General features: G+C 38.0%; 1 protein-coding gene across 1 annotated transcript in view; it reads right to left on the bottom strand.

Annotated features, from left to right (window-relative positions):
- LOC140525374 (UDP-glucuronosyltransferase 1A6-like) overlaps positions 1 to 15,062 on the bottom strand; it is a 148,061-nt gene extending 132,999 nt beyond the window's left edge. The window contains exon 1 of the mRNA XM_072640729.1: positions 14,961 to 15,062. Within this exon, the coding sequence (XP_072496830.1) occupies positions 14,961 to 15,047 (87 nt within the window). The 5' untranslated portion in view covers positions 15,048 to 15,062. The remainder of the gene's footprint in view (positions 1 to 14,960) is intronic.
- Positions 15,063 to 17,722: the final 2,660 nt, after the last annotated feature.

Genomic DNA, 17,722 nt, shown 5'->3' with positions numbered 1-17,722 from the left:
TCAAAGACCTCAGTGCAAATGAGATACTGTGACTTATTCAATTCAGGTCCACTGTTAGTCTGCCAGCTCCCCATCTCTGTCCCACTCCTTTGTCACCCTTGTCTTTACTGGATACTGCCTGGGAGCCTAGGTGATGATTTCTAAGGTGAGAAACCTTTAGACTCAAAACTCTGGTTCTATGTAGGTTTGGCAGCTCTGCTAACTGGAAGGCTTCCCTAGTCCAACTTGCTCAAGACACCCCCATCACCCTGCCCCAAGGGCAGAGTTCATAGGAATAAGGGAAATAGAATTACTGACATGCAATATAAGCAATAAAATGAAGTTGGAGCCAATTAAAATCTTGTGTAATTGAGGCCTCAACTTTAGCCCAAAGTCCTTTAAGTTGTTAGAAAGGCTCTACATTCTACTGAAGCAGTGGCTGAAACCATTGCTAGGGGCACCTGCTGGTAGGTTACTTAGCCATCTGTGTTTGCACAATCAGGCCCAGCTTCCCCCTGAGCGGGGCCATGAAGAGGGGGATGGCTAAATAGATAGAGTGTTAGAGACAGGAAGAGCTTTAGAGATGATTTCATCCACCCAGACTCATTTTGCAGATGGGGAAACTGAGTCCCAGAGTCAACTAAGTGATTCTTTGAAAGCCAATATAATACAGTTTAGTTCAAAGGAGGCTGCCTTTGGTATTGATAAACTGAGCAAAGATCCAAAGTCTGCTGCTTACTCCTTGTGTGTCCTTCACCAAAGCACTTTTAACTCTGTGGCCTTCAGTTTCCTCTTCTGTGAAATTTCGACATAAGTTAAACCAGAAGAAAAAAAAAGTGACTTGGACATGAGCCCAACAAGCATTCTTGGAAGGGCTAAAGAATGATTTTCAAAATCAAATATGAATGATACAGGTAAAAATTAGGCAAAGGAATGAAAGCAAAGAAAGAAAATTATGAAAAGACAATAGGTTGGTAAAGAAAAAAAAGGGAGGGAGAAATACTGAAGAAAATAAAATCTTAAAAAACAAATTGACCAAATGGAAAAAGACATATAAAAATTTACTGATGAAAATAAATCCTTAAAATTAGAATTGAGCAAGTGGAAGCTAATGACTTCAAGAGACATCAAGAAACAGTAAAATAAAAAAAAAAGTAGAAGAAAATGTGAAATATTTCATCATAAAAAAATGGAAAATAAATCAAGGAGAGATACTTTAAGAATGATTGGGATTCTACCTTAAAGCCATGAACAAAGAAACAGCCTAGAGACCATATTTCAACAAAATAGCAAGGAAAACTGTTCTGACACCCTAGAGCCAGAGGATAAAATAGAAATGGAAAGAATCTACTGATCACCACCTGAAAAAGATCCTAAAATGAAGACTCCTAGGAATATTATAGCCAAATTCCAGAGTTCCCAGTCTAAAGAGAAAATGCTTCAAGCAACAAGAAAGAAGCTACTCAAATATCATGGAACCATGGTCAGGATAACACAAGATTCAGCAGTTATCACTTTAAATCAGAAGGGAACTTGGAATATGATGTTCCAGAGGAAGAGCTGAGATTACAACCAAGAATAACCTACAGAGCAAAACCAAGTATAAACCTTTGGGGGCAGGGGGCTAGATGAACATTTAATGAAATAGATGACTTTTAAATATTCCCAGAGTTGAATAGAAAATTTGACTTTCAAATACAAGACTCAAGAGAAGCATAAAAAGGTAAACATGAAAGTGAAATCATAAAAGACTTAATGAAGTTAAACTTACAAAGTCCCTAATTTCCTTTAAGATGTTGTTCAGCTATCAGCTTTTACATGAAAAAATTTCCCCAAATACCTGACCCTTTCCTAAATCTTACATTTCTTTAGACCTATTCTGCATATATTTATACTATATAATAACAATGGTTAACATTTATATAGCCCCTACAGTGTGCCAGGCACTGTGCTAAGCAAGACCCTCAAATTTTATCTCATTGGATCCCCACAATTAATCCAGGAGGTTGTTTATCTTTCTATATGAAGAGATGATGCATGCATCTTCTAAGAACTTTATAATTATTAGGTCAGTTAGAAAGATTCCACATAGAGAGTGTGGGAATGAATCAATATGTTGGATGATGTAAAAAAATGGATAGGTGAGAAAGAGGGATGCTCTGGGAAAGGGGCCAAGAGAGAGGAAGAATGGAGGAAATTATCTCATGCAAAACAGGCAAGTGAGGAAGAGTTTTTACAGTGGCAGGGAAAATAGTGGGGAGGGGGCAGGTAACACATGAACCTCACTCACATTTGAATTGGTTCAAAAAGGGAAATTACATATACATACTTAAGTGGCAATAGAAGTCTATTTTACCCAACAGGGAAGTAGAAGGGAAAGGAAATAAAAGAAAGGAGAGGAGATCAAAAGGAGAATAGATTTTAAAAGGCAGTGGTCAGAAACAAAAAGGTTTTAGAGGAAGGCCAGGAGAAGAAGAGAGAGATAAATGTAAGAAAATAGGATGGAGAGAAAGGCATAGTTAGTCATTATAACTGTGAATCTAAATGGAATGAATTTACCCATAAAATAGAAGCAGATAGCAGAATGAATAAGGAAGGAGAATCCAAAAATATGTTTAAAAGAAATGCACTTGAAATAGCGAGACACATACAGAGTTAAAATAAGAAGTTGGAGCAGGATATATTGTGCTTCAGCTGAAGTAAAATAGGCAAGGGTAGCAATCATGATCTCAGAAAAAGCAAAAGCAAAAAAAAAAAAAAGCAAAAGCAAAAAATAATTAAAAGGGATAAATAGGGAAACTACATCTTACTAAAAGGGAACATAGGCACTGAAGTAATATAATTATTAAACATATATGCACCAAATGGCATAGCGATAAAACTCTTAAAGAAAAGTTAAATGAATTACAGGAGGAAATAGTAAAACTATGCTGGGGGGTGATCTCAACTTTCTCAAAACTAGATAAATCTCACCATAAAATAAATAAGAAACAAGTTAAGGGGATGAATAGAATCATAGAAAAGTTAGATATGATAAAACTCTGAAGAAACCTGAAGGGGGACAAAAAGGAGTATATCTTTTTTCAGCTGTACATAGTACCTTTACGAAAATTGACCATGTTTTAGGACATAAAAAACTCATAACTAAATACAGAAATATTAAATGCCCTCTTTCCCAACCTTAATGAGGTAAAAATACATTTTAACGAAGGGTCATGGAAGCATAGATTAAAAGCTAATTGAAAACTAAATAATTAAATCTGAAAGAATGAATGAGTCAAAGAACAAATCATAGAAGAAATCAATAATTTCATTAAAAAGAATCTCAATGATGAGACAACATCCAAAATTTTGTGAGATGTAGCCAAAGTAATACTTAGGGGAAAATTTATATCTCTAAATGTGTAAATCAATTAAGAGAGAAGGAGCTGACTAATGAATGGGACATGCAACTAAAAAAATCTAGAAAAATAACAAATTAAAAATTGGAAGTCCTAAAAAAATCAAAGGAAGGATTAATAAAATCAAAAGTACAAAACAACAACACTGAAGAAATAAAAAAAAAGAGTTGGTTTTATGAAAGAACCCACAATTAAATAGATAAACTATTGATAGATTTGATTTTAGAAGAGAAAGAAGAAAACCAAATTACTTGTATCAAAAATGAAAAAAAGTGAATTGTCCCAGCAAAGAAAAGGAAATCAAAGCAGTAGGAGTTGTTTTGCCATTTATATGCTAGAAAAATTGACAATCTAAGTGAAATGGATAAATATTTACAAAAATATCAACTACCCAGACTATCAGAAGAAGAAATAGAACACTTAAATAACTCTATCTTAGAAAAAGAAATTGAATAAGCCATTGCTCCCTAAGAAAAAATTCCTGAAACCAGATGGATTCACAAGAAAATCCTATCAAACATCAAGAACAATCAGTCCCAACACTATATAAAGTATTTTTAAAAATAGGTAAAGGTGTCCTAACAAATTCCTTTTATGACATAAATATAATTTTGTTACTGAAGCCAGGGAAAGCAAAAACAGAGAAAGAAAACTATAAAACAATTTCCTTAATGAATATTGATACGAAAATTTTAAACAAAAGACTAGCAAGGAGATTACAGAAATATATCAAAAAAATTATACACTATAACTAGATGGAATTTATACCAAGAATAAAGAATTTGTTCAATATTAAGAAAACTATAAGCAAAATTGATATTATCAATAAAAACAGCAACAAAAATCATGATTATCTCAAAAGATGCAGAAAGACTTTGAAAAAATACATTATTCATTCCCATTAAAAATATTAGAAAACATAGAAATCAGTGGAACTTTTCTTTTTTTAAATAATATTTTACTTTATCTTCAGTTGCATGTTCAGAAAAATTTTAGCAATCATTTTTAAAAGATTTTGAGTTCCAAAATGAGTTCCCATTTTTGAGTTCCCCCCTGCCTCCCCTCCCCTCTTCTGAAAATGGTAGGCAATTTAATTTAGTTTATACATGTGCTACTGTGCAAAAAAATATTTCTATATTAGTCACAATTGTGAAAGAAGAAATAGATCAGAAGGAAAAAAACACAGTAAAGAATAAGGTAAGGGAGTAAAATGCTTTAATGTGCATTCAGAGTCCATCAGTTCTTTATCTGGATACAGACAGAATTTTCCTCTTGAGTCCTATGGACTTACTTTGGTTCATTGTGTGGTTGAGAAGAACTGAATCATTCATAGCTGATCATTACACAACGTTGCTGATATTGTGTATAATGTTTTCCTGGTTCTGCTCATTTCATTTTGTATCAGCCTTTCCAGAATTTTCTGAAATCTTCTATTCAGCATTTCTTATACCACAATAGTATTCCTTTACATTCATATACCACAACTTGTTCAGCCATTCCACAATTGATGGGCATCCCCTCCATTTCTAGTATTTTGCCACCACAAAATGGGCTGCTATAAATATTTTTGCACATATATGTCCTTTCCCATTTTTTTACGATCTCTTTGGAATACAAGCCTAGCAGTGGTATTATCAGATCAAAAGGTATGCACAGTTTGGTTGCCATTTGGTCATAATTCCAAATTGCTCTCCGAAATGGTTGCATCAGTTCACAACTCGGTGCATCAGTGTCCCAATTTTCCCACATCTTCTCCAACGTTTACTGATAGGTGTGAGGTGGTATCTCAGAGTTGTTTTAATTTACATTTCTCTAATCAAAAGTGATTTAGAGCACTTCTTAATATGCCTATAGATAACAGTGATTTCTTCATCTGAAAATTGCCCATTCATATCCTTTGTCCATTCATCAATTGGAGAATGGCTTGTAGTCTTATAAATTTAACTCAGTTCTCTAAATATTTGATAAATGAGATCTTTATCAGAGACATTTCCTGTAGAGATTATTTCCCAGCTTTCTGTTTTCCTTTTAATCTTGGTTGCATTGGTTTTGTTTACACAATTGCTTTTTTAATTTAATATGATCAAAATTATCTATTTCACATGTTGTAATGTTCTCTATCTCTTGTTTGGTCATGAATTCTTCCCCTCCCCATTGATCTGACAGGCAGAGTATTTCTAACATGTTGTAGGATTCTGGTTTTTGATCCACTCTGCTCTCTGCTTCCATTTTACAGGAGAGTTCATCCTATTCACATTCACAGTTAAGATTACTACCTGTGTGTTTCACCCCATCCTGTTCTTCCATTTGTTTGTCCTCTCTCTCCTTTCACCCTTTCCCTCTTCACTAGTGTTTTGCTTCTGTCTACTCCCTTTCCTGATAAACCGTTCCTTCTGTCAGTCCCTACCACCTCCTCCCTTACTTAATCTCCTCCCCTCCTACTTCTCTGTCAAGTAAGATAGATTTCTATATTCTAGTGATTGTGTATATCACTCCCTTTTTGAATCAGTGCTGATGAGAGTAAGGTTCAAGTGATGCTCATTGCCCACCCTCCCATTTTCCTTTCTACTGGAATAGGTATTTTGCCCCTCTTCGTGTGAAATAATTTACTCTATTCTCCCTTCCTTCTTCACTCATTGCACTCCTCTTTCTCTTCCCTCAATTTGTTTATGTCAGTTCCTCAAATTAACCTTATATCCATACCCTGTGCTGTGTATATTCCTTCTGCCTGTACTATTAATGATACAGTTCTTAGGAATTACAAGAATCATCTACCCATATAGGGTTGTAAACAGTTTAGCTCTGTTGAATCCTTTATGCTTTTTCTTCCCTTTATACCTGCTTATGCTTCTCTTGAGTTTTGCTATTGGAAGTCAAATTTTTGTTTAGTTCTGATCTTTTCCTTATAAAAATTTGAAATCCTTCTATTTTATTGAATGACCAATTTTTTCCTTGATGAATTATGCTTAATTTTCATGGGTAAGTGATTCTTGGTTGTAGCCTTAGCTTCTTTGCCTTCTGGAATATCATGTTCCATGACCTCTGGTCCTTTAATGTGGCAGTTGCTAGATCCTGTGATCCTGATTGTGACTCCCCAGTATTTGAATTGTTTCTTTCTGGCCACTTCTAGTATTTTTCTTTGACCTGATAGTTCTGAAATTTGGCTACAGTGTTCCTTGGGGTTTTATTTTGGGATCTCTTTCCTGAGATGATTGATGGATTCTTTCAATGCCTATTTCACTCTCTGGTCCCAGGCCATCAAGGCAGTTTTCCTTGATAATTGGTTGAAAGATGCTGTCTAGGTCCTCCTTTTGGTTATAGCTTTCATGGGGTCCAATAATTCTGACATTATCACACCTGAATTTGTTTTCCAGGTCAGTTGTTTTTCCCATGAGATATTTTACATTTGCTTCTGTTGTTTTCATTCATTTCACTTTGTTTGATTGATTCTTGTTGTCTCATAGAATCATTAGCTTCCACTTGACCAATTCTAATTTTTAAGGTATTGTTTTTCTCAGTTAGTTTTGTTACTTTCTTTTCCATTTGGCCAATTATACCCTTCAAGGAGCTCTTTTCTTCAGTGGATTTTTGTACTTCATTTTCCATTTGGCCAATTCTGCTTTTAAAGCAGTTTTCTAAGCTACTGACACTTTCCCCATAATTCTCTTGTATCACTCTTGTTTCTTTTCCTATTTTTCTCTACCTCTCTTATGTGATTTTAAGCTCCTTTTATAGCTCTTCCAAAAGTTCCTTTTTTTCTTTTTTCACTTTTATTTGTTTGTTTGTTTATTTTTGCTTTTCAATATTCATTTTCACAAGATTTTGAGTTCCAAATTTTCTCCCCATCTCTCCACTCCCCCACCCCAAGACATCATGCATTCTGATTACCCTTTCCCCCAATCTGCTCTCCTTTCTATCACACCCCTCCCTTTCCTTATTCCCATCTTCTCTCTTTTCTTGCAGGGCAAGATAGATTTCTATACCTCATTATCTGTATTTCTTATTTCCCCATTGCGTGCAAAAACAACTTTTAACATTCATTTTTAAACTTTGAGTTCCAACTTCTCTCCCTTCCTCCCTCCCCACCTATCCCTACTAACAAGACAATTCAATATAGTCTACACATGTGTAGTTATGCAAAAGACTTCCATAACAGTCATGTTGTGAAAGACTAACTATATTTCCCTCCATCCTATCCTGCCCCCCATTTATTCTATTCCCTCCTTCGACCTTGAACAAGGTCAATTTGACCTTGGACAAGGACAAGCCTCTCTTTTGACCTTTGGACTCCCCCAAAGTGTTTACTTCTAATTTTGCCTTCCTGCTATTTGCCCTCCCTTTTATCATCCCCTTCTCCCCTACTCTTCTGTATTGTAACATAGATTTTCATACCAAATTGAGTGTGCATATCATTCCCTCCTTAAACCAAATGTGATGAGAGTAAGCTTCACTTTTTCCTTCTCACCACCCCCCTTTCCCCTCCATTGAAAAATCTTTTTCTTGCCTCTTTTATGAGAGATTATTTGCCCCATTCCATTTCTCCCTTTCTCCTGCCAATATATTCCTCTCTCATCCCTTAATTTTATTTTTTTAGATATCATCCCTTCCTATTCAACACATCCTGTGCCCTCTGCCTATATATATGTGTGTATAATCTCTCCAACTCCCCAAACAATGAGAAAAGTTTCAAGAGTTACAAATATTATCTTTCCATGTAGGAATGTAAACAGTTCAACTTCAGCAAGTCTCTTATGATTTGTCTGTCCTGTTTACCTTTTCATGCTTCTCTTGATTCATGTGTTTGAAGGTCAAATTTTCTATTCAGCTCTGGTCTTTTCATCAAGAATGCTTGAAAATCCTCTATTGCATTGAATGACCATTTTTTTCCCTGAAGTATTATATTCAGTTTTGTTGGGTAGATGATTCTTGGTTTTAATCCTAGTTCCTTTGACTTCTGGAATATCATATTCCATGCCTTTCGATCCCTTAATGTAGGACCTGCTAGATCTTGTGTTATCCTGATTGTATTTCCACAGTACTTGAATTATTTCTTTCTGGTTGTTTGCAATATTTTCTCCTTGATCTGGATCTCCTTCAGGAGGTGATTGGTGGATTCTTTCAATATTTATTTTACCCTCCCCTTCTAGAATATCAGGGCAGCTTTACTTGATAATTTCATGAAAGATGATGTTTAGGCTCCTTTTTGATCATGGTTTTCAGGTAGTCCTATAATTTTTAAATTATCTCTCCTGGATCTATTTGCCAGGTCAGTTGTTTTTCCAGTGAGATATCTTACATTGTCTTCTATTTTTTCATTCTTTTGGTTTTGTTTTGTAATTTCTTGATTTCTCATAAAGTCATTAACTTCCATCTGCTCCATTCTAATTTTTAAAGAACTATTTTCTTCAGTGAGTTTTTGAACCTCCTTTTCCATTTGGCTAATTCTGCTTTTTAAAACATTCTTCTCCTACTTGGCTTTTTGGACCTCTTTTGCCATTTGGGTTAGTCTGTTTTTGAAGGTGTTATTTTCTTCAGCATTTTTGGGAGTCTCCTTTAGCAAGCTGTTGACTGACTTTTCATCATTTCCTTGCATTGCTCTCATTTCTCTTCCCAATTTTCCCTCCACCTCTCTTACTTGATTTTCAAAATGCTTTTTGAGCTCTTTCATGGTCTGAGACCACTGCATATTTTTTTGGAGGTTTTGGAGGCAGAAGCTTTGACTTTTATGTCTTCCTGTCATGGTATGCTTAGTTCTTCCTCATCCAAAAGGATGGAAGAAAATACCTATTCACCAAGAAAGTAACCTTCTATAGTCTCATTTTTTCCCTTTTTGGGGCATTTCCCCAGCCAGTTTTTTAGTTTTTTAGTCCTTTGTCAAGTGGAGGGTATACTTTAGGGACCTGTAAGTTCTCAGTTCCTCCAAAGTGGCACAATCAAGGGAGAGGAGTTTGCTTCTCTCCTGGTCTGAGCTTTGGTCTGGAAGCAACCACAAGCTTTTCTGCCCACAATCTGGGAGTAGAATTCTCTCTCCAGAGCCTCCACCAACACCACCACACCAGCGCTCTTCCTCACCCCAGGACAGCCACTCAGGACTGAGATCCAGATTGGCTGCTCGAACTCCCCTAGTGTCTTTAGACTGAGGGCTTCAAAAATGGACACTGCTGCAGCAATGGCTGCCTCAACCCTGGGCCTGGGACTAGGGCCAGACCCTTCTTTCCCAGGTGAAAGAGCTTTTTCACTGATCTTTGAAGCTGTCTTTGGCATTTATGGGTTGAGAAATCTCGGAACTGCAGTTGTTACCTGTGATTCTGCACCCTGAAACCTGCTCTAGTCCCTATCCATGCTGTGCTGCATAGCCAAGGCTGTGCTGCACTCTGTTCTGAGTGCAACCAACCTTTCCTGTTGGCCTTCCAGCAAGTCTTGGGCTAGAAATCTCACTCTGTCATTTTGTGGTTTCTGCTACTCTAGAATTTGTTTAGAGTCATTTTTTACAGGTATTTTATGGGCTATGGGGGTAGAGCTAGATCAGGTCCATCCTTCTACTCCTCCATCTTGGCTCTGCCCTTTCCTTGAGTTCTTTCTGGGCTTGAGACAACTTCCCATTTTCTCTTGGGGAGGGGTATTTGCCCATAGGTGTTGTGATATTGTTGCCCTCTTCTGAGCTTGTAGCTTGGTCTTCCTTATCAGCATAGTAACTTTCTATGGTCAGATTTTTGTTGTTGTTTCTTGATCATCTTTTTTTTGTTGCTATTTCTGACCTTATTCTTTCTTTTAAATTTAATCTCTGTTCCCAGGGTGGTAAGGGCTCTGCCTCATGCTTGTTGTTCCAATGGCTGCAGGCCCTGATTGATTATCTGGTGCTGCACTGATGTTTCCCTGAGGTCCACCAGGGACTCTTGTGTCTGGTGCTGTGTGGGGAGGAGAGGGTGGTTGGTACTGCTGGAGGCTGTAGGGGGCTAGCAGCTCACCTGTTGCTGAGATGGAGTCCCAGTGGTGGTCTCTGGTATGTACTGAGGCCCAGTGGGGTTTTTCTGCTTTTTCCTGAGGCTACACTAAAGCATGTGCAGGTCTGACCACTGGAGGGTGCCTGAAGGCTGTACTGAAGCATGTGATCCGTCTGGGCATTAACACACTGGAGGACATCCCCCCTCACTACACTAAAGTACACTGTAGCTCTTGGACCTGGAGTCTGCAAGTTCCCTTGGCTATGTTAAGGCATGTGTCAGGGCCTGGTATTGGCATTTGCCTGCTCCACCACGCTGGGGCTCAGTATCTCCTGGTGACTTGCTGAGGTGGGGGAGTTGCTGCTGGCTTGCTAGGACACATTTACTGAAGTGAAATGCAGCTTTGCTGATCTTCTGTCTCCCATGCTAAAAGACTGCTCCACTCTGTCTTTCTGCTGGCTTTGCTGTTCCAGGATTTGTCCTGGGTTGCTATTTTATGGTTACTAGAGGTGAATATGGGAGAGCTACAGCAATTAAGTGCTTATGCCACATTCTTGGCGCCAGGAAGTCTACCCAATGGAACCTTTCTTAAAATGATAAATGTATCGTTGTTTAGTTGTCTCCATCATGTTTGACTTTCTGGGAACTCATTTGGTGTTTTTTTTCAGCAAAGATACTGGAGTGATTTGCCATTTCCTTGTCTAGCTCATTTTACCAATGAGAAAACTGGACTAAATGACTTGCCTGGGGTCACACAGCTAGTAAGCATCTGAGGTTAGATTTGAAATCAGAAAGAAGAGTCTGCCTAATTCCAGGCCTCAAACTTTATCCACTGTGCCACCTAGTTGTTCCCAAATAATAAGTCGTACCTATCTGAAACCAAGATCAAGAATTCTCTGTAACAGAAATAAATTTGATGTTTTCCCAGTAAGGACAGGAACAAAGCAATGGTCCATTATCACCACTGTTCTTCAATATTCTAGTAGAAGTGCTAACTATAGTAACAAGAAAAGAAAAAGAAATTGAAGGAACAAAAATAGGCAATGAGGAAACAAATCTACCAGTCTGCAGATGTTAGGATGATATATTTAGAAAATCCTGGAGAATCAACTAAAGACTAGTTGAAACAGTTAACTTCAGCAAAGTTGCAAGATATAAAACAAACCCACATAAATTATCAGCATTTCTAAATGCTACCAACAAAACTCAGCAGGAAGATAGAGAAAGAGAAATTTTACTTAAAATAACCACAGGCAATATAAAATACTTGAGAGTCTACTTGTCAAGACAAACCCAGGAAATATGTTAATACAGTTACAAAATACTTTTCACAAATAACGTCAGATTTAAACAATTAGAGAAATATTAATTGCTCATGGGTAGGCTGAGTGAATATAATAAAAACGACAATTCTACATAAGCTAATTTACTTATTCGTTGCCATACCAGTCAAACTACTAAAGAATTATTTCATAGAGCTAGAGAAATAGTAACAAAATTCATCCAGCAGAACAAAAGATCAAGAATACCAAGGGAATCAACGAAAAAAATGTGAAGGAATGTAACCTGGCAGGGGAATAGATTAGGTTCACAAGACACAGTTTTAAATGACCATAGTAAGCTAGTGTTTGATAAACCCAAAGATTCAGGATTTGGGGGTAAGAACTTAACACGACAAAGATTCCTGGGAAAACTGGAAAGCAGTTTGGTAGAAATTAGTCATAGTCCAAGATCTTATACTATATACCAAGATAAGATCAAAATTTTAATTTAGAACATAAAGGGTAATATCATAAGCAAATTAGGGGAGCATGAGAAAAATGTTCCTGCCAGATCTGTGGATAAAAGAATAATTGATGACCAAAGAAGAGACAGAGAAGATTATGGAAAGTAAAATAGGTAATTTTGATTATATGAAATTTAAAAGCTTTTGCACAAACAAAATGAATGCAGCCAAAATTAGAAGGAAAACAGGAAACAGAAAAAAATTTGCAACAAATTTCTCTGATAAAGATCTTATTTCTCAAATACTAGGGAACTGAGCAAAATTATAAAAATAAGAGTAATTTTCTTAGTTGTCAAATGGTCAAAGGATATGAATAGGAAGTTTTCAGAAGAAGAAATGAAAGCTATCAACAGTCACATAAAAAATTCTCTAAATTATGACTGATTAGAGAAATGCAAATTAAAACAATGTTGAGGTACTGCCTTGTACCCCTCAGATTGGCTAATGTGACAGAAAAGGAAAATGACAAGTGCTGGAGATGAGGAAAAATTGGGACACTAATGCACTGTTGGTTGTCATGAACTGATCCAACCATTCAGGAGGACAATTTGGAACTACACCCAAAGAATTATAAAACTGTCCATACCCTTTGACAGCACAACATTATTCCTAGGATATATCCCAAAGAGATAAAAGAAAATGATGTATATGTACAAAAATACTTACAGTGGCTTTTTTGTGGTGTCAAAAATTTGGAAATCAAGAGGATGCCCATCAATTAGGGAACGGTTGAACAAATTGTGGTATATGATTGTGATGGAATACTACTATGTATTGTGTACCTAATCTTTTCCACTGATTCACTATTCTGTTTCTTAGCCAGTACCTGATTGTTTTGTTGATTACCACTTTGTAATAAAATTTGAGATCTGGTATGGGTAAGCCACTTATTTTCACTTTTTTCCCCCCATTAATTTTCTTGATATTCTTGGTCTTTTGTTCTTCCTGATGAATGTTTTTATTACTTTTTCTACCTCTATAATATATTTTTGTGGTACTTTGGTATGGCACTGAATAAGTAAATTAATTTAGGTAGAACTGTCATTGTTATTATATTAGCTCAGCTTACCTATAAGTAATTAACATTCCTCTAATTATTTAAATCTGATGTCATTTATGTGAAAAGTGTTTTTTAATTGTGTTCATATAGTTTCCAGGTTTGTCTTGGCAGATACTCTTAAGTATTTTATATTGTCTACAGTTATTTTAATGGAATTTCTTTTTCTATCTTTTTCTGCTGGGTTTTGTTAGTCATATATAGAAATGCTGATGTTTGTGTGCAACCCCCTTATTTTTACAAATGTGGAAACTGGGGCAGAAGGAATTGATTTGCTCAACTTCACACAGGTAGGAAGTAGACAAGCTGGGTCAGAATATGAGAGGTGAAGGCTAAGAAATAGATTTAACAGAAAGGATAAAAAAATAGAAAAGAGAGACAATATCTTGACCGTAGGATGGAAATTGACTGAAAAAAATTGGAAAGAGAAACAGGAGCTTCAGGAACCACGTCTGAAAAATAATTCCATTTACAACACAGAAGACAATGTTGTCCTTTCCTCAAGTCTCTCCCCACTTAAATCCCCACTTGAATTCACCCTTCCCACAGCTACAAAAGTGGTCTTCCTAAAACTCACAGCATTACTTCCCTGCTCCACAAGTACCAGTGACTTCCTATTGCCTCTAGGATCAAGTACAATCTCTGCTGTTCCTGAAAGCCCTTGGAAGTCTGGCTCCAGGCCACCTCACTTTTTCCTCTTCTCTGTCAGCTGTAAAGTACAGTCTAGTATAGGACATTATGTCTCACCTCTGTGCCTTGACCCAGGCTGTCCCCACCACTTCAGCCAGAAAATGTGCTCCCCTCTAACCTCTACCTTGAAGAATCCCTAACTTCCTTCCAGGCTTCATTCCAGAGCTGTCTTCTGAGCAGTCACACTTGAACCCCTCCACACCCTTTCCAAATGACTTTATTTATTTCATGTATAATTCATGTTTACTTCTCTGTATTCATGCTTTGTTCTTTCTCCCTAGTTGAATGAATATTGATTTCTTGAAAGGAGGGATTATTTCCTGTCTGTCTTTGTATCCCCAGGACCTAGGACAGTGCCTGGCACAAGGAGGTCTGTTGAATGAATGAATGAATAAAAGGTGATATACAACCTCTCCTTGAAGACTTCTGTGGATGTTCAATTTTGTTGTTCAATTATTTCAGTCATGGTGGGCTGCTAAATGTTCTTTAAAAAACACACACCACTATGCACTTTTAAGTTTTATCTGCATTGTTAACATTTTTTTTTCCATCAAAGAAGGCAAGAATGAGGTCTAAATAACAAGGTACTAGATTTGGGTATTCATAGACTCTTGGGAATAAAATATGTTGAATAGTAGAATCCATATCTCCATGATGCTTCAAGAGGTTGGAATTATAGGTTGAGTGAACTTGGAATCTTGTCATGGAGAAGAAGGGAGAAGATAAAGGGGAGGAAGGAAAAGAGGAGAAAAGAGGGGAGAGGAGAAGGGAAGAGAAGAAAAGAGAAAAAGAAGGAGGGAGAGAAAAAGAAAGGAAAGAGAGAGGGAGGGAGGGGGATAGACATAAAGAGACTGAGGATGAGACAGAGACAAAGAGAGTCAAGAGGACTCAAAGAATACATGGGTGACTGGAAGGATGACTTGACTGGAGAAGGAGAGAAAGGGCAGATTGAGAGGGGGAGAAACTCTGTTTTAGGAAAAATAGATCCCAGAGAGAAAAGAAGGAAGAAGAGAAACATGAGAGGAAAAAAAGTTAAGCAGAGACAAAATACAAGCATTTGTAACATGAAACCCAGGCAGGCAGGAGGAAAGAAAGTGTCTTACCATTTTGAGGTCTGTTCCTTCTCTGAGACTCTGGATTTCTGTGATTCTGTAATTTTTCTTGCCAATTTTATTCTGGCCAGAGGTCATATTTAAAAGAAAACAACAAGGGACATTGACCTCTTCAATCTTCAATCACTTGTCCCACACCAGTTTTCTATCCAGCATTTGCAGAGCTTTATGTAATCTCACTTTAAAGGACAATAACCTTTGTAGGAGGAGAGATCAAGAGAATGTCTGATCATCTTGGTCAGAATGTGGGGCCAAGGACCTTTTTAGGAAGGCAGCTGGGCATGCTGCTAGGAGGACATGAAAAATCCTCTAATTGGGCCCTGCTTCCTTATTGTTGGATTGAGGCAAAGAAAAGATCTACCAGAAGGAGTTGCCCACCTGGTGGTCTATAAAAATGAGTTGTAAAAAGTCTCCACTCTTTCCTATCGCATTTCCCCTTGGACTTCCAGACTAAGACATAGCAAGGCAAAGGGCAGGAGAAAACAGGAGATTGTAGGAGAAGCCCATAGCAATCGTGACCAGTTGGTAGTGGCCCAGACAATCCTGAAAATGAGATTGCTTTGACTTGTAGCTGCCATCTTTTCTCTTTCTGTTTCCTTTGTTTGAATATGGATTACACTGTCAGTCTTGAGAAAGGGCATTTCCATTCTTGAGAATGACCTGAGGGTAATATTGAGAGCAAGAGTTCTTGAGTTCCGGAGATGGGCACCAGTTGCCCAGAGGGAGACTTCCTTAATGTCACAGTTGAAAGAGAAGAGGACAACAGGAGAATCCCACAGCTGGAAGACTACGTGGACACTCACTTTTGTTGTTCAGTTGTTTCAGTCATGTTCAAGTCTTCTTGAGATTTTCTTACTAGAGATACTGCAGTGGTTTGCCATTTCCTTCTCCAGCTCATTTGACAGATGAGGAAACTGAGGCATGTGAAGTGACTTGCCCAGGGTCACCTAGCTAGGAAGTATCTGAAGCCAGATTTGAAGTCAGATCTTCCTCACTTCAGGTCCAGTGCTGTATCCACTAGGCCACCTAACTGCTGGATATTCAATACTAACCTGTAAATAAAACATTTTTAAAGCAAATTAGGATCAGGAGGCAGCTGTCAAATGGCTAGAGAAATGGATAGAGATGAATATGTGGAGATGAGAGGAGAAATAAGGTAGGTACAGCTATTGAGCTCATTAGATTTCTGCTTCTTTTCCATTCTCATGGCATCAGCTGCTGACTCTGTGCCAATGATGTACAATTTTGCATGTTTGGGTCAGTGGCCCTCACTATTCTGCTGAGACCAGGTCCACATCCCCAGGGGCCTTTGTAATTCCTCGCTTCACCCCTGTGCTTGCCTGATCTTTCTATTGGCCTTGATTGATAACCTTGGAATCATCCCTGACTACCTTACCCTACGTCACCCCTCTCAAATCTGCGTTAATCTCTACTGGCTCTGCCTTCATGCCATTTCTCTCATCCATCACTTTCTCCTCATCCAGTCATTCTTGTGTCTCCTTCCTTAGTTCATCACTTCTCACCTGGACAATTGCAATGACCTTCTTTTGGTTCCCTATGACCAGCCTCTCGCTTCTTCTTCCAAGGTCATCTTCCATGGGACATTCCTATTTTTCTTTACACTTGGGTATGGAGATTCAGAATGCCCATTGGTCTTCATTCTACAGAAAAGCAGCATGTCCTGTTTTCCAGGCTAGTGGGGAGAATGGAGAATTTCTTGAAAGAATGCAAAAAGTGCTGCAAAGAAGAAGTAAAGGAGAAAACGAATGTGATAGAGAAGAGAGAGAGAAATTCTTCCCTTTATCAGAAAGATAAAGGGAACAAGGACGTGACATAGAAAAGTGTGAGCCAAAAGAGTTCCCTGGACATTTAAAAGTAAGTGTGATGAAAAAGGAGGTGATTTTTTGTGTCCTGAAGAATGATGATATGGACCCACGGTCCATTTCAATGAGGGGCCATCGGTCATTCAGTGAGGCCCAAGGAAGCAGAGCCACAGAAGTTGGTGATGCCCTGTTCGAAGGCTCCAAGCTGACATAAACAATGGGAAGGTCTACTGCCTTACCAGGCCTTAAAGCTAGAGCATGAGGAGGTGGCTCCTAAGGTATGTTTAACCTGACAACCCCTGCTTATTCTGGTGACTCAAGTGAGGACCAGTGAACCCTCCAGAAGAATGTAGAAAGCATTGCTAAGGTTTATGACAGTGTGGGTGATCCTAGGGATGCAGATGGGTCCTTGGCCACTGCTGCTGAATGAAAAGAAAGCTGGATTTGAGGAGCCAACAGCCAGCTGAGAAGATGGCGGCTAAGAATGAGACTTGTCTGGAAGTAGGGTGTATTCAGAGCTACTAAAGGCATATTGGCCTGGAGTCTTGGGAATCAAATCCAAAGGGCCTTAAGCTAAAAATGAAGAGAGAAAGTTGGATGCATGAGACCTGCTACCCTAAAGAGTAGGACACACACCACATAGAAAGGAGGCTGGCAGAACACATGAGGACTGGCAACTCTCAAAATATAGCTGAGATACAGTAAGAAACTCTTGTCCTCAGGTGGCTGTGTGTAAAGACAGAGGCAGAAGACCCCAATCCAACAAGGCGAGCTGGGGAACCTCACAAGATGTGCCCAGTTTGACCTTAGAGGTGTCACTGAGACTGGGTGGAATGGACATCACAACTAGAATGGATGCCTAGAAGGATGTGGCTTAGTTGTCAGTAACAGAATAGAAAAAAGAGCCATGAGTAGCATTATCTGTCAGGA

The sequence above is a fragment of the Notamacropus eugenii genome, chromosome 2, assembly GCF_028372415.1.
Source record: "Notamacropus eugenii isolate mMacEug1 chromosome 2, mMacEug1.pri_v2, whole genome shotgun sequence".
Lineage (NCBI taxonomy): Eukaryota > Metazoa > Chordata > Mammalia > Diprotodontia > Macropodidae > Notamacropus > Notamacropus eugenii.
Note: the sequence above shows the minus strand (reverse complement) of the source record. Positions and strands in the feature narration are given on the sequence as shown.